Source organism: Anomaloglossus baeobatrachus, chromosome 1, assembly GCF_048569485.1.
Source record: "Anomaloglossus baeobatrachus isolate aAnoBae1 chromosome 1, aAnoBae1.hap1, whole genome shotgun sequence".
NCBI lineage: Eukaryota > Metazoa > Chordata > Amphibia > Anura > Aromobatidae > Anomaloglossus > Anomaloglossus baeobatrachus.
Window position 1 is genome coordinate 754,002,050 of NC_134353.1, and position 13,435 is coordinate 754,015,484.

Consider the following 13,435-nt stretch of genomic DNA (forward strand, 5'->3'; position numbering starts at 1 on the left):
TGACTGCTTTGGCTGCAGAGAGAACCAGGCACTAAGGTGCACCTGCTGGTGAAAGAGCATCTGTAGGGGGAAATGGCCGATTGGTTGGAGAGGTAGCTACTACTCTAACTGCGCTACTGAGTGACACTTACAACTAGTGTCTTGCAATTTTCGTTTCGGACAAACAAAATCAACTTCAACTTTATAGCCTCACATTCTCTCAATGGAAAGATCTTCAATTCCTAACGATGGGCTTGTAGTAAGAATGAACACACGTTACTTCTTTTGATGGTTCATTAATGTTGTAGAGATGCCGGTCTCATATATCTTAAAGGAGTTGTCCGACATTAGCTTAACAAAAAATTTTGAGTTTATCTGTGCTGTATTGTCATATTAATCACCCCATCATTGTTATTTTTTGTTTTCTAACTTTTGTTCCTCTTGAATTATCCCTTTATTCTCTGCAGCTTCTTGTTTACATTCAGATCCAGCAAACATGACCACTTCCTGTGCAAAACCTCAGTCAGATCTGCCACCACCCACCCCACTGTCCAGCCTCACCTCCTGCCCGCCCCCTGCACACACATTCCCTGTCAGTATTCTTCCCCAGCACCTGACCTGGTATCACTACAGCATTGCAAATAACAGCCCCACATCGGGCTCTGCACCGTACACATATGTTCTGCACCGCACACATATGGCTCTGTACCGCACACGCACACATATGGCTCTGTACCGCACACGCACACATATGGCTCTGCACACGCACACATATGGCTCTGCACACGCACACATATGGCTCTGCACACGCACACACATGGCTCTGCACACGCACACATATGGCTCTGTACCTCACACGCACACATATGGCTCTGCACCGCACACGCACACATATGGCTCTGCACACGCACACATATGGCTCTGCACCGTACACGCACACATATGGCTCTGCACACGCACACATATGGCTCTGCACTGCACACGCACACATATGGCTCTGCACCGCACACGCACACATGGCTCTGCACCGCACACATATGGCTCTGCACCGCACACGCACACATATGGCTCTGTACCTCACACGCACACATATGGCTCTGCACCGCACACGCACACATATGGCTCTGCACACGCACACATATGGCTCTGCACCGCACACGCACACATATGGCTCTGTACCGCACACGCACACATATGGCTCTGCACCGCACACATATGGCTCTGCACCGCACACGCACACATATGGCTCTGCACCGTACACGCACACACATGGCTCTGCACCGCACACATATGGCTCTGTACCTCACACGCACACATATGGCTCTGCAACCCCCCCATCCCCATCCCCATCGGGAACACATGTAGGGAGTACATACTCACCTGTCCTCGGTCCCCGCCGCTCCTGCACGTTCGCGCGCTGTCTGTGCTCTCTTCAGCACAGTAGTGACGTCACCGCTGTGCTGAAGAGAGCACAGACAGCCGGAGTGCTTCTCATCAGCACTTTCAAATGTACCGGCATCGGTGATCTGTGATGCCGGTACATTTGAATGTGTGATCCTGAGCAGGGGGCCCGGTGCTGGAGCTGAAACCACGGAAGCTGCCGCCAGGCCCCGCCCCCAGGTCACAGACCCCACAGCAGTGCAGGGGGAGGTTACTGGAGAGTAACAGAGGTGCGGCGGAATGTGTGGGAGGGTGCAGGGAAGGGGGCGGGGCTCATCACACTGTACAGCCCAGCAGGGAGGTGACATGCTGTTCCACATTTGCATGTCAACATGGCCCTGCCCATGTTGACATGAAATGACCGGAAGCAGCAAAATCGCGGCAGGAGCAGTCACATGACCGCTCTGAGCCGGGGGAGAGGGGCTGACAGCAGGGCAGGTAAGTGGTCTCTATCTACTTACCTGCCCCAATGTAGCCCAATAGGGAAATAAAAAAAAAAATGTCAAAGAAGCCGCGGATAACCCCTTTAAGACCTAACTTTTTTTCTTTTACCATCCTAACAGTTTGCACCACTTTCATGATAATCCAATGGTATTAATGCTGTTCAATCTCCTTCTGTTACAGATGGTTCCACCCCAATATCACTGGTGTAGAGGCAGAAAACCTTCTATTGACCCGCGGTGTTGATGGCAGCTTTTTGGCTCGGCCCAGTAAGAGTAACCCGGGAGATTTCACACTGTCTGTAAGGTAAGGGGGCTTTATGTGTTTGCCATCTGTCAACGTGACAAGAAGTTGTAATCGACTTCAGTATCTAAATTTAGATTGGAAATAAGAATGAAATGGGTGTTATTACTGGAATAGTTATTGGAGGCTCTTGGTTTGATTGAGTCACATAATTAACCCCCTAAGAACTAAAGCGGGCTTTACACGCTGCGACATCGCTAATGCGGAGTCGTTGGGGTCACGGATTTTGTGACACACATCCGGCCGCATTAGCGATGCCGTTGCGTGTGACACCGATAAGCGATTTTGCATCGTTGCAAAAACGTGCAAAATCGCTAATCGGCGACATGGGGGTCCATTCTTAAAAATCGTTACTGCAGCAGTAACTAAGTTGTTCCTCGTTCCTGCGGCAGCACACATCGCTGCGTGTGACGCCGCAGGAACGAGGAAGCTCTCCTTACCTGCCTCCCGGCCGCTATGAGGAAGGAAGGAGGTGGGCGGGATGTTACGTCCCGCTCATCTCAGCCCCTCCGCTGCTATTGGGCGGCGGTTCAGTGACGCTTCAGTGACGTCCCTGTGACGCCGCACGGACCGCCCCCTTAGAAAGGAGGCGGTTCGCCCGTCACAGCGACGTCGCCGGACAGGTAAGTATGTGTGACGGCTGTTATGCGGCACGGGCAGCGATTTGCCCGTGTCGCGCAACAGATGGGGGCGGGTACCCACACTAGCAATATCTGGACCGATATCGCAGTGTGTAAAGTAGCCTTAAGCCAATTTTATACTTTTTTTGCATTTCTGACCACTGTCACTTTCACAGGTTATGACTCTGGAACTCCTCTACAGATCCCGGTGATTCTGACAGTTTTTTCATGACATATTGTAGTTCAGGATAGTTATAAATATAGGATGATATTATTTTCTTTAATTTGTGAAAAAATCTGAAATTTGATGAAAAGTTTGAAAATTTCTCAATTTTCAAACTTTAATTTTTATGCCATTTTAAACCAGACAGTTATGTCACACAAAATAGTTAATAAATCACATTTCCCACATGTCTACTTTACATCAGTGCAATTTTTGACACAACATCTTTTGGGGGTTAGGAAGTTTGAAGGGTTCAAAGTTCATCAGCAATTTTCATCAGCAATTTCCAATTTTTTTTTTTCAAACAAAATTTACAAAACCATTTTTTTTTTTTTTTGGAACCACATCACATTTGAAGTGACTTTGAGAGGTGTAGATGACAGAAAATACCCAAAAGTAACACCATTCTAAAAACTGCACTTCTCAAATTACTGACAACCACATCTAAGAAGTTTATTAACCCTTCAGGCGGCTTCACATGACCTAAAGAGATGTGGAATGAAAAAAAATAAAAATGATCATTTTACCTAAAAATGTTGCTCTAGCCCCAATTTATTCAAGAAGAAATAACACAACAAAGTGGAACTGAAAATTTGTTACACAATTTCTTCTGAGCGCGCTGATACCCCACATGTGGTCAGAAACCTGTGTTTGGCCAAACTGGAGGGCTCAGGACAGAAGGAGCAATATTTTAATTTTGGAACACAAATTTGACTGAAATAGATTTGCCTGAGCCATGTTGCATTTGCCAGGCCCCTAAGGTAACTACACATCTGAAACCTCCCACTAGTGACCCAATTTTGGAAACTAGACCCCTCAAGGATTTTATCTAGGGCTATAGTGGGCATTTTGAACCCACTGGTACTTCACAGAATTTGATAACATTAGGCTGTAATATTGACAATTTTCATTTTGTTTCACAAAAATGTTGCTTTAGCACCAAATTTCTCACTTTTTCTAGAGGGAATGACAAAAAGTGTACCCCGCAGTTTGTTATCCAATTCCTTATGAGCGCAGTGATACTCCACATGTGGCCAAAACACTCTGTTTGGACAAACAGTAGGGCTCGGAATTGAAGACGCACCATTTGAATTTTGGAAAAGTTGACATAGGTACACCATGTCGCATTTGCAGGGCCCTTAGGGTACCTATATAGCAGAAACCCCCACAAATGACCCCATTTTGGAAACTAGACCCCTTAAGGATTTTATTCAGGGGTATAGTGAGCATTTTGAATCTACAGGTGCTTCTCAAAAATGTTGCTGTAGCACCAAATTTCTCACTTTTAGGCTATGTGCCCATGATGTGACACCACTTCTAGTATACAGTGCCAGCCCTCCTGTGGAGATGCAAGTGTTGTACACAGGAGAACACAGCTGCCCGTGCCCACGATTCAGGTTCAGGCTGCTGCGGACTTTAGCTCTATTCTCCCCACGAAGAACACTCTCGTCTCCACAGCATAAATTGACATGCTGAGGCTCAGGAAGCAGCGCCACAGGTCAGTTTATCCTGCAGAGAAAAGAAGCACAATGGGCAGGAGATTTCTAAAATCCTTCCACTGCGCTTGTATTGCACAACTCAGCAAAAACACTCTGTGTCCCAAAAGCAGAAAACCCTAATCGTGGGCCCGCAGCCTAAAAAGCTAGGATGGATGGATGTTAAACACATATATAATGTCCCAAATATAAAACAACGTGGGGTTCCCCCATGTTTGATAGCCTGCTAGGGTAAAGCAGACCGCTGCAGACCACAGACTGCTTCACCTTGACATGTAATCCAAAATTTATGGCATCCCAGGCCGTTGTGTTTTTTAAAATTTTATTTTAAATAAAAAAACAAATGTGGGGTCCTCCCCAAATTAGATTAACAGCCAAGGTGAAGCTGGCAGCTGTGGTCTGGTATTCTCAGGGTGGGGAGAGCCATGGTTATTTGACCCTTCCCAGGCTAAAAATAGCAGGCCACAGCCACCCCAGAAGTGGCGCATCCATTAGATGTGCCAACCCTTGCGATTCGCCCCAGCTCATCCTCTTGCCCTGGCGTGGTGGCAAACGGGGTAATATAAGGGGTTGATACCAGCAGTAATATCACCTGGCATCAAGCCCAGCAATTAGTGATGTCACGGTGTCTATGAGATACCCAACATAGCTAACTGTCAGTAATTAAAAAAAAAAAGACAAAAAAAATTTCTTATTTGAAAAAATGCTCCCCAACACATTCTCTCTTTCACCAATTTATTCAAAAGAAAAAAAAAATCCTAATTAGAGGTTCCATGACGATTCTGGACCTTCCAGAATATGGGGGGCACACTCAGGGGACGTATCCCCCATTTTCTGGAAGTGCAGACTTTCCATATGCGGAGTGTGGGTGCAGTGATACTCCACCCACTCTCTCTCTGGGTCCACAGCATGGCAGTATGAGCTGTAGGAAGCTCATCGTCACTGAACGCAGGAAGGCGGCCAACAGCTGCTCTGCACATGCGGCTACCATCTTTTGAGGAGGAGGAGGGGGGGTTATCGCTGCACCAGGTTATTGGGACACCAGGGAACACTGGGGAGGTTTATAGGGGGTGACCTGGCTGGACCTGGGGAGGAGTTTTCTGTTGCATGTGACATGTCACATGCAACAGAAATCAGAGGAGGATGAATACAGCCTGCGCATCACTAGTGTGGATGCCATCTTGGAAGATCAAGAGGAGGTCGGGGGGGCATTTTGACACCAAGAGACCGGAGGAAACAGGGGTGTAGAGATTTATCTCACATCTGACATGTTTGATCATGCCAGGTGGGAGATGAATGATTTTTTACCGGCGTCGACGTTTACTGTAACATGATCCTCTTTATACGGTGTATACCGATGATCACGTGACCAGGGACTGTAAAAACGTCCGGAATCATGTTCTCCAGGGTCTCAGACACCCCTGGTAGCTGAAATCTCTGAGATTTTGCAACGCTGAGGGGCGATATTCACTTTTTTTTTTTTATTTCCACCGTTTTAAATGGCGGAGCGGAATAAGTACCCTTTAATATCGCCGGTTTAACGCTGACCTCTGGACACATTAGAGATGCTGGATCTGTGGTTATCAGATGGATCCATTTTAAAATGGGCTATCTTCATTAACCTTTTTTTTTTTTTTTTTTCTGTACCTCATGGGATTATGCTATTGATGCACATCCCCTGCTTTTAGTTGGTTTGTTTCTTTTGTATATGCTTTTATTAGATATTATTGTTAGTTTCGCTATTGATAAATTATATTATCACATTTCTAATGTTTCTGTATGTGGCCAGACACACTGTACACGTATAATATATCTTGCTGATTGATTATAGTGTGGATATATCTTATATTGAAGGCTTGTATCTCTCTTTAGGAGGAATGGGGCAGTGACACACATTAAGATCCAGAACACAGGTGATTACTACGATTTGTATGGAGGGGAAAAATTTGCTACGCTTGCTGAGTTGGTTCAGTATTACATGGAACACCACGGACAACTTAAGGAAAAAAATGGGGACGTTATCGAACTGAAATATCCTTTAAACTGTGCTGATCCCACTTCTGAGAGGTGAGTGTACTGTGATGACAGAATTAGATCAGTATAATGTATACCAATAGATGCCAGTGTGCATGTTTCTACTGACCAATGCTTATGGCAAGGGCACTAAGGGGCCTTCATCAGTTTGCACCAGAAATCTGGTGTCAATGTATTTGAAATGCTGCACATTTGTTGGTCAACTGATAATTTTTGACATTTTTAACACCAAAGCGTTCCAGAAAAAAAACATACCTGCTGTGGTTTTGGCAGCATGATTCGTCTGACAGGTTACCGTTAATTTATTTGGTTCATCTTTTATTTTTTTTTCCTTGTACGCTCTTTATCAAGACTGGTATAAATACTCCCAGTTTTGATGAATGGGCCCCTGTGGCTTGTGCATTATGGAATACAGTCAGAGGATTAGATTACAGCAGTCATTACTTGTTTGGTCTATATGTCCGCAGGTTGTACAGAGGTTGTCATGCAGTATGACAGTTATTCAGGCTGATTTTAATGTGTGATGGATGGGAGCTCAGCATCTGGAACTTCCACCAATTCTTATAATCAGAGTCCTGGGACAGCATTGAGGAGCTTTATTCAGTGTTAATGACTGTATGGTGACCCCTTCATTACTTACCTCTTGAGATGGGCGACCATTAAAATGCTTGGGTGCTCGTTACTCCAGTCGAAACAGTTCAGACACTCTGAAAGGGCTCAAGTCGAGTAACGAGTGTAATGGAAGTCAATGATTGGGCAGTTCGTCTCACTGCCCATGTACAGCCAGCCATAAATAGAGCAATTCCGGGGGGAAGGATGGCAGGGGTTTTTTCTCTTTTTCACACACTACATCCAAAAATGTTGCTTTACCCTTAGAGACTGCGAGTGGCTCTCAATGGGGTGCCGGATACTATCACACAGTGAAGCGAGCCTGTGTGTTGGTCATTGGTTCACAGATGAAATCCGAGAACCACGATGCTCGATCGAGTACCGAAAAGTGGCGAGTATTCTCGTCCATCATTAGGTGCCTGTCTTTTGTCTTCTATGTGACGCAATGTGAGATACAGAGTGTAAGATATTGGTATATCCATAATTCTATATTTTCTCATTGATCTATCCTAGAAGCCATACATATAACATCCCTGTTGCGTTTGTAGATAAATCCATGCAGAATATTATTCCGTTTTCTGTTTGCCATTTAGGTGGTTTCACGGTCATCTCTCAGGAAAGGAGGCTGAGAAGTTGCTAACTGAGAAGGGCAAACATGGAAGTTTTCTGGTGCGTGAGAGCCAGAGTCACCCTGGAGATTTCGTCTTGTCTGTTCGCACGGGTGATGACAAAGGAGAAAGCAACGATGGCAAGTCTAAAGTGACGCATGTCATGATAAGGTGCCAGGTAATCTACTTTCAGAAACCTTTGACTTTTATTGTATTGATATGGGCAGAAAAGAAGAACATTGTTTTATAGGAGAGATTATGCTTGTATCTGATTTTATTATTATTATTTATTATTATAGCGACATTTATTGGCGCTTTACAAGTGAAAGAGGGTGTACATACAACAATCATTAACAGTACAAAACAGACTGGTATAGGAGGAGAGAGGACCCTGATAAATTTGCAAAGTGCAGTGAATACAATTGTGTTCAATCTGAAGGAATCATACCGCCCATCCAACGATCTCTACAGTAAATGGTCCCTGCGTGCAGGCAAGAAAAGATGTTGCTACAGGGCAACGCTCTGTTCAAAAGGTAGCATACCTTACAACCAGCGAAGGTTTCCTATGGGGACTTAATAAAAAAAACAAAACAAAACACAACTTTTACAAAATGTAAGAAAAACAATCGTTTTAATCACCCCCAATTTTCCTAATACATTAGTAATGAAATAAAAAAATAAAAATACACCTATTTGCTAGCACCAAGTCTGTAAAAGTTTGATCTATCAGAATATAAAATTACTCAAGTGTCATATAGTCATATATATTGTCATATTACCAGCATTGCACTATTTCAGTCTTCTCACCTTAGAAAAAACACGTCTGAGAGGAGGTCACATTTATATGTATAAATAAATGTGTGGTCAATATAAAGGACTGGCACTTGAATGACCATTTAATCTGCCCAATTTTTGCCCAATATCTAGAGTCAGGTAATCTTCTCTGATGAGTCTAATTTTCAGCTTTCCCCAATATCTGGTCATTTAATGGTTAGATGGAGACCTAGAGAGGCGTACAAGCCACAGTGTCTTGCACTCACTGTGAAATTTGGTGGTGGATCGGTGATGATCTGGGGATGCTTCAGCAAGCCTGGAACTGGGCAGATTAAACTTTGCGAATGAAGTATGAATCCAGCTGCATACAAGGTTATCTTTTAAAAGCAGTTGCTTCCTTCTGCTTAGGCAATGTTCCCCTACTCTGAGGACTGGATTTTCCAGCAGGACAATGTGCCATGCCACACAGCTAGGTCAATCAATATGTGGATGAAAGACCACAACATCAAAACCCTGTCATGGCCAGCCCAATCTCCAGACCTGAACCCTATTGAAAACCTCTGGAATGTAATCAAAAGGAAGATGGATAGTCTCAAGCCATCAAACAAAGAATATCTGCTTACATTTTTGCACCAGGAGTGGCATAAGGTCACCCAAAAGCTGTCAAAAAGACTGGTGGAAAGCATGCCAAGACGCATGAAAGCTGTGATAAAAATCATGGCTATTCCACAAAATGCTGATTTCTGAACTTTTCCTGAGTTAAATCTTTAGTATTGTTTCTAAATGATTATGAACTTGTTTTCTTGGCATTATTTGAGGTCTGAAAGCAATGCATTTCTTTGTTATTTTGACCAGTTCTCATTTTTAGAAAATAAAAACAAAATTTATTGCTTGGAAATTCAGAGACATGTTGTCAGTAGTTTATACAATAAAAAAATAATTTACATTTTACACTGTGTGTGTGTGTGTGTGTGTGTGTGTGTGTGTGTGTGTGTGTGTGTCCGGGATTGGCATCTACACCGTCGCAGCTAAAGCCACAAAATTTTGCACACTCATACGTCTGCACCCCGAGAGCGTCATAGGCTATGTTGTGAGGCGAAATTTTAACCCCGCGCGTTCCAATTTACCAATCAATTTTGCCCCTATCTACATAATGGGGGAAAAAGTGAATCGAAAAGTGTATCCGCACAGTCTCATTTACAATCAGGAAATTTTGCACAGACACCTCATGTGACCCACGGAACGTCGTAGACTATGTTTTGACAGGAAAATTTAACCTCGCACTTTACAGTTACTATCCAAAAAACATGCTTCCATTAAAGTAAATAGAGCCTGGAACTACAGGTTATTAGTAGGAGCTGTAATTGGTTTCTATAGGAACAAAACACATTCATAGTATAAGAAGCTTATATGTGAGATAATAAGATGTCGGTGGGGAGACTGAGAGAGACAGACCGACCCAGAGAGACAGACAGACAGACAGACAGACCGACCCAGAGAGACAGACAGACCGACCCAGAGAGACAGACAGACCGACCCAGAGAGACAGACAGACCGACCCAGAGAGACAGACAGACCGACCCAGAGAGACAGACAGACCGACCCAGAGAGACAGACAGACCGACCCAGAGAGACAGACAGACCGACCCAGAGAGACAGACTGACGGGGAAAGAGACAGAGCCAGAGAGACTGACGGGGAAAGAGACAGACCCAGAGAGACTGACGGGGAAAGAGACAGACCCAGAGAGACTGACGGGGAAAGAGACAGACCCAGAGAGACTGACGGGGAAAGAGACCGATCCAGAGAGACTGACGGGGAAAGAGACAGACAGAGCACATTATTTGGCCAATTTAGTTAAATCTGTGTGGAATATCTGTGGTGTTGAAATATATGTTGTGAAATGCTTCTATTAGCTTAGTTTTTGCCTTTTAATAATTACATTCCTATCTTTGTTTTGTGGTTTTTGTGTACAGAATAAATTTTTGTTAATACATTCTATTTTGGTAACAACAGTTATTAACCCAGGCGTAGACGGGTAGTACAGCTAGTATACCTATAAAGAGAGAAATCAGAAAAACTGAAACTTTTGCAGTGGTCTCTTAATTTTTGTCAGAGCTGTATGTACCTTAAAATGGTTACAATAAAATCTACACAAAACGTGACAGAAAAAAATAAAAAAACCTTAGGTTTCCAAAGTTCAAAAAGTTTTAACTAGTAAAATTTGAATAATGTAAAATAAAATAAATAAAAAAAATAAAAAAAAAATCAAGTTTGCCAAGTTATGACTGTTGTAAGAAGAAGAAAAAAAAATAAAAAAGGAGGGGAAAAAAAGCACATTAAAGCGAATTCACCAGTTCATGGGGTTAAAAGTATTCCAATGAAGTGGTAAACGAAGCAGATCCCTGTTCTCCTAATAGTTGGTGTTGCACGCTAGGACTCGCACCTATCATATATTACATATACTGTCTACATGCCTTACATGTTCTTGATCAGATTAGGTCTATATATTATTGTGGCTCTTAGGAGTGGCATAATATGACAAGGTGGCCCACAGGTGACAGTATGTTGTGCCTCCTTGGTCTGTACTGATCCATTGTAACGGCTTTGTGTTTCCTGTAATTGTACAATAGAAAAATAATAAAATACAATAGCAATCCATTAGGCACGAAACATAATCTCAAATGGAGGAAACCACGGGAATAACAATAAGAATGAACCGTGGAAAAGGATGCAAACCACAGGCAGCATTCAAAGACAGGAGGACAAAGGTGGCTAATATGCAAAAAATAACAAGTATTTATTAAATGGTGAACATATCATTACAAGAAAATATCGTGGAGAAGATAGAAAGGCATGACATCAAGCTGGCACAGTAGATTATACAACAATTAATGCAAAAGACTGCACAGGTAGCTGAAAGGATAAAATGCAATACAGTAACAGCATAAATACATGATCAATCCAAAAACATACCCAGTGCAGCCTATTTGACAAGGAGTAAAAAGATAAAGTGCCAGTAGTGCAGAGGACAGAGGTCTGGATACCCCCCTAGGAAGGGTAACGCGCGTTTCGCGTGTAAAGGGTAGCACGCTTCGTCAGACCGTGCTACCCGAAGCGTGCTACCCTTTACACGCGAAACGCGCGTTACCCTTCCTAGGGGGGTATCCAGACCTCTGTCCTCTGCACTACTGGCACTTTATCTTTTTACTCCTTGTCAAATAGGCTGCACTGGGTATGTTTTTGGATTGATCATGTATTTATGCTGTTACTGTATTGCATTTTATCCTTTCAGCTACCTGTGCAGTCTTTTGCATTAATTGTTGTATAATCTACTGTGCCAGCTTGATGTCATGCCTTTCTATCTTCTCCACGATATTTTCTTGTAATGATGTGTTCACCATTTAATAAATACTTGTTATTTTTTGCATATTAGCCACCTTTGTCCTGTCTTTGAATAGAAAAATAATGTAATCTAGTGGTTGCAATTTCTATGACGTGCATTATGAAATATCCTCCCATACTTCCCCCTTATACAAATACACAAAAATATATAAAAAAATATTTCAGGTGGAACTCGTACATCCTAATACCAGCTAGCCCATCATCACAGAAGTGTTATTAGTGTGAGGTATATTTGGATCAGTGTTGAAATCTCTTAACAAACATTACATTCTGTGAAATTTCAAAGTCACAGAATATCCTGAGCTCTTGTGCATTTCTCATAAACTTTCATTTATATCTCGCACAATGCAAACAGTGAAATCTGCATAAGATTTTTGCAGTGGAATCTTCAGTATGTGAACATGGCCCTACCCTAATGCCGGCGTCATACGGTACGATATATCGGGCGATATGTCGGCGGGGTCACGTCGTAAGTGACGCACATCCGGCTTCGTTTGATATATCGTAGCGTGTGACAGCTACGAGCGACGGTGAACAAGCAAAAATACCTTAACGTTGCTCGTTGACACGTCGCTCATTTTCAAAAAGTCGTTTCTTTTTCTGTGTGCCGGTTGTTCATCGTTCCCGGGGCAGCACACATCGCTCCGTGTAACACCTCGGGAACGATGAACACAGCTTACCTGCGTCCCGCCGGCAATGCGGAAGGAAGAAGGTGGGCGGGATGTTTATGTCCCGCTTATCTCCTCCCCTCCGCTTCTATTGGTCGGCCGCTGTGTGATGTCGCTGTGACTCCGAACGTCCCACCCCCTTCAGGAAGAGGATGTTCGCCGCCCACAGCGAAGTCGTGCGGGAGGTAAGTGCGTGTGACAGGGGGTTAACGACTTTGTGCGGCACGGGCAACTAATTGCCCGTGACGCACAAACGACGGGGGCGGGTACGATCGCTCGTGCGATTGCACGATAGATCGTACCGTGTGACGCCGGCATTAGTATGGTGACTTGTCTGTGTACAGCTTATTTGACCATATCAAAGCTGCACTTACCTTTTGATGTGGTTATTAGTAATGATGAGCGAGCACAAAAGTGCTTGGGTGCTCATTACTCGAATTGAGCAGGTTGTATGCTCTGACACTCGAGTAACGAGTACTATGGAAGTCCATTATTGAGCAGTCTGGCTCTTCGCCTGCATACAGCCAGCCATAAAGAGTAGAGATTAGTGGTTCCGTGGAGGTTCGGTTCGCCGGCAGCCAAGGAGCCGAGCTTCCACTGGCTCAAGCTTGACCCGAACCCCAGAGCAAGTAAGTGATTGGAGTGTGAGTCTCCGTCTACAAACAGCCAGCCATAAGCTGCTCACTTCCCGGGGGAGGGTGGGCGGACTTTTTCAAACTATTTTTTTGGTTTGCACGCTACATCTAATCGTGCTGATGTTACCCCCAGTATGAGCCGTTCAAGCACTGCAAGTGGCTCCCACACCAAGCGTACCTGAGCACAGCATTACGTGCGAG

At 44.0% G+C, this 13,435-nt stretch overlaps 1 protein-coding gene across 2 annotated transcripts in view; it reads left to right on the forward strand.

The window, feature by feature from the left end:
- The window catches only part of PTPN11 (protein tyrosine phosphatase non-receptor type 11), a 142,928-nt gene that overhangs the window by 46,083 nt on the left and 83,410 nt on the right, over positions 1-13,435 (forward strand). For both annotated transcript variants that reach the window (XM_075323959.1, XM_075323969.1), the window contains exons 2-4: positions 2,044-2,166; positions 6,375-6,569; positions 7,739-7,931. In XM_075323959.1, coding sequence (XP_075180074.1) covers positions 2,044-2,166; positions 6,375-6,569; positions 7,739-7,931 — 511 coding nt within the window. The remainder of the gene's footprint in view (positions 1-2,043; positions 2,167-6,374; positions 6,570-7,738; positions 7,932-13,435) is intronic.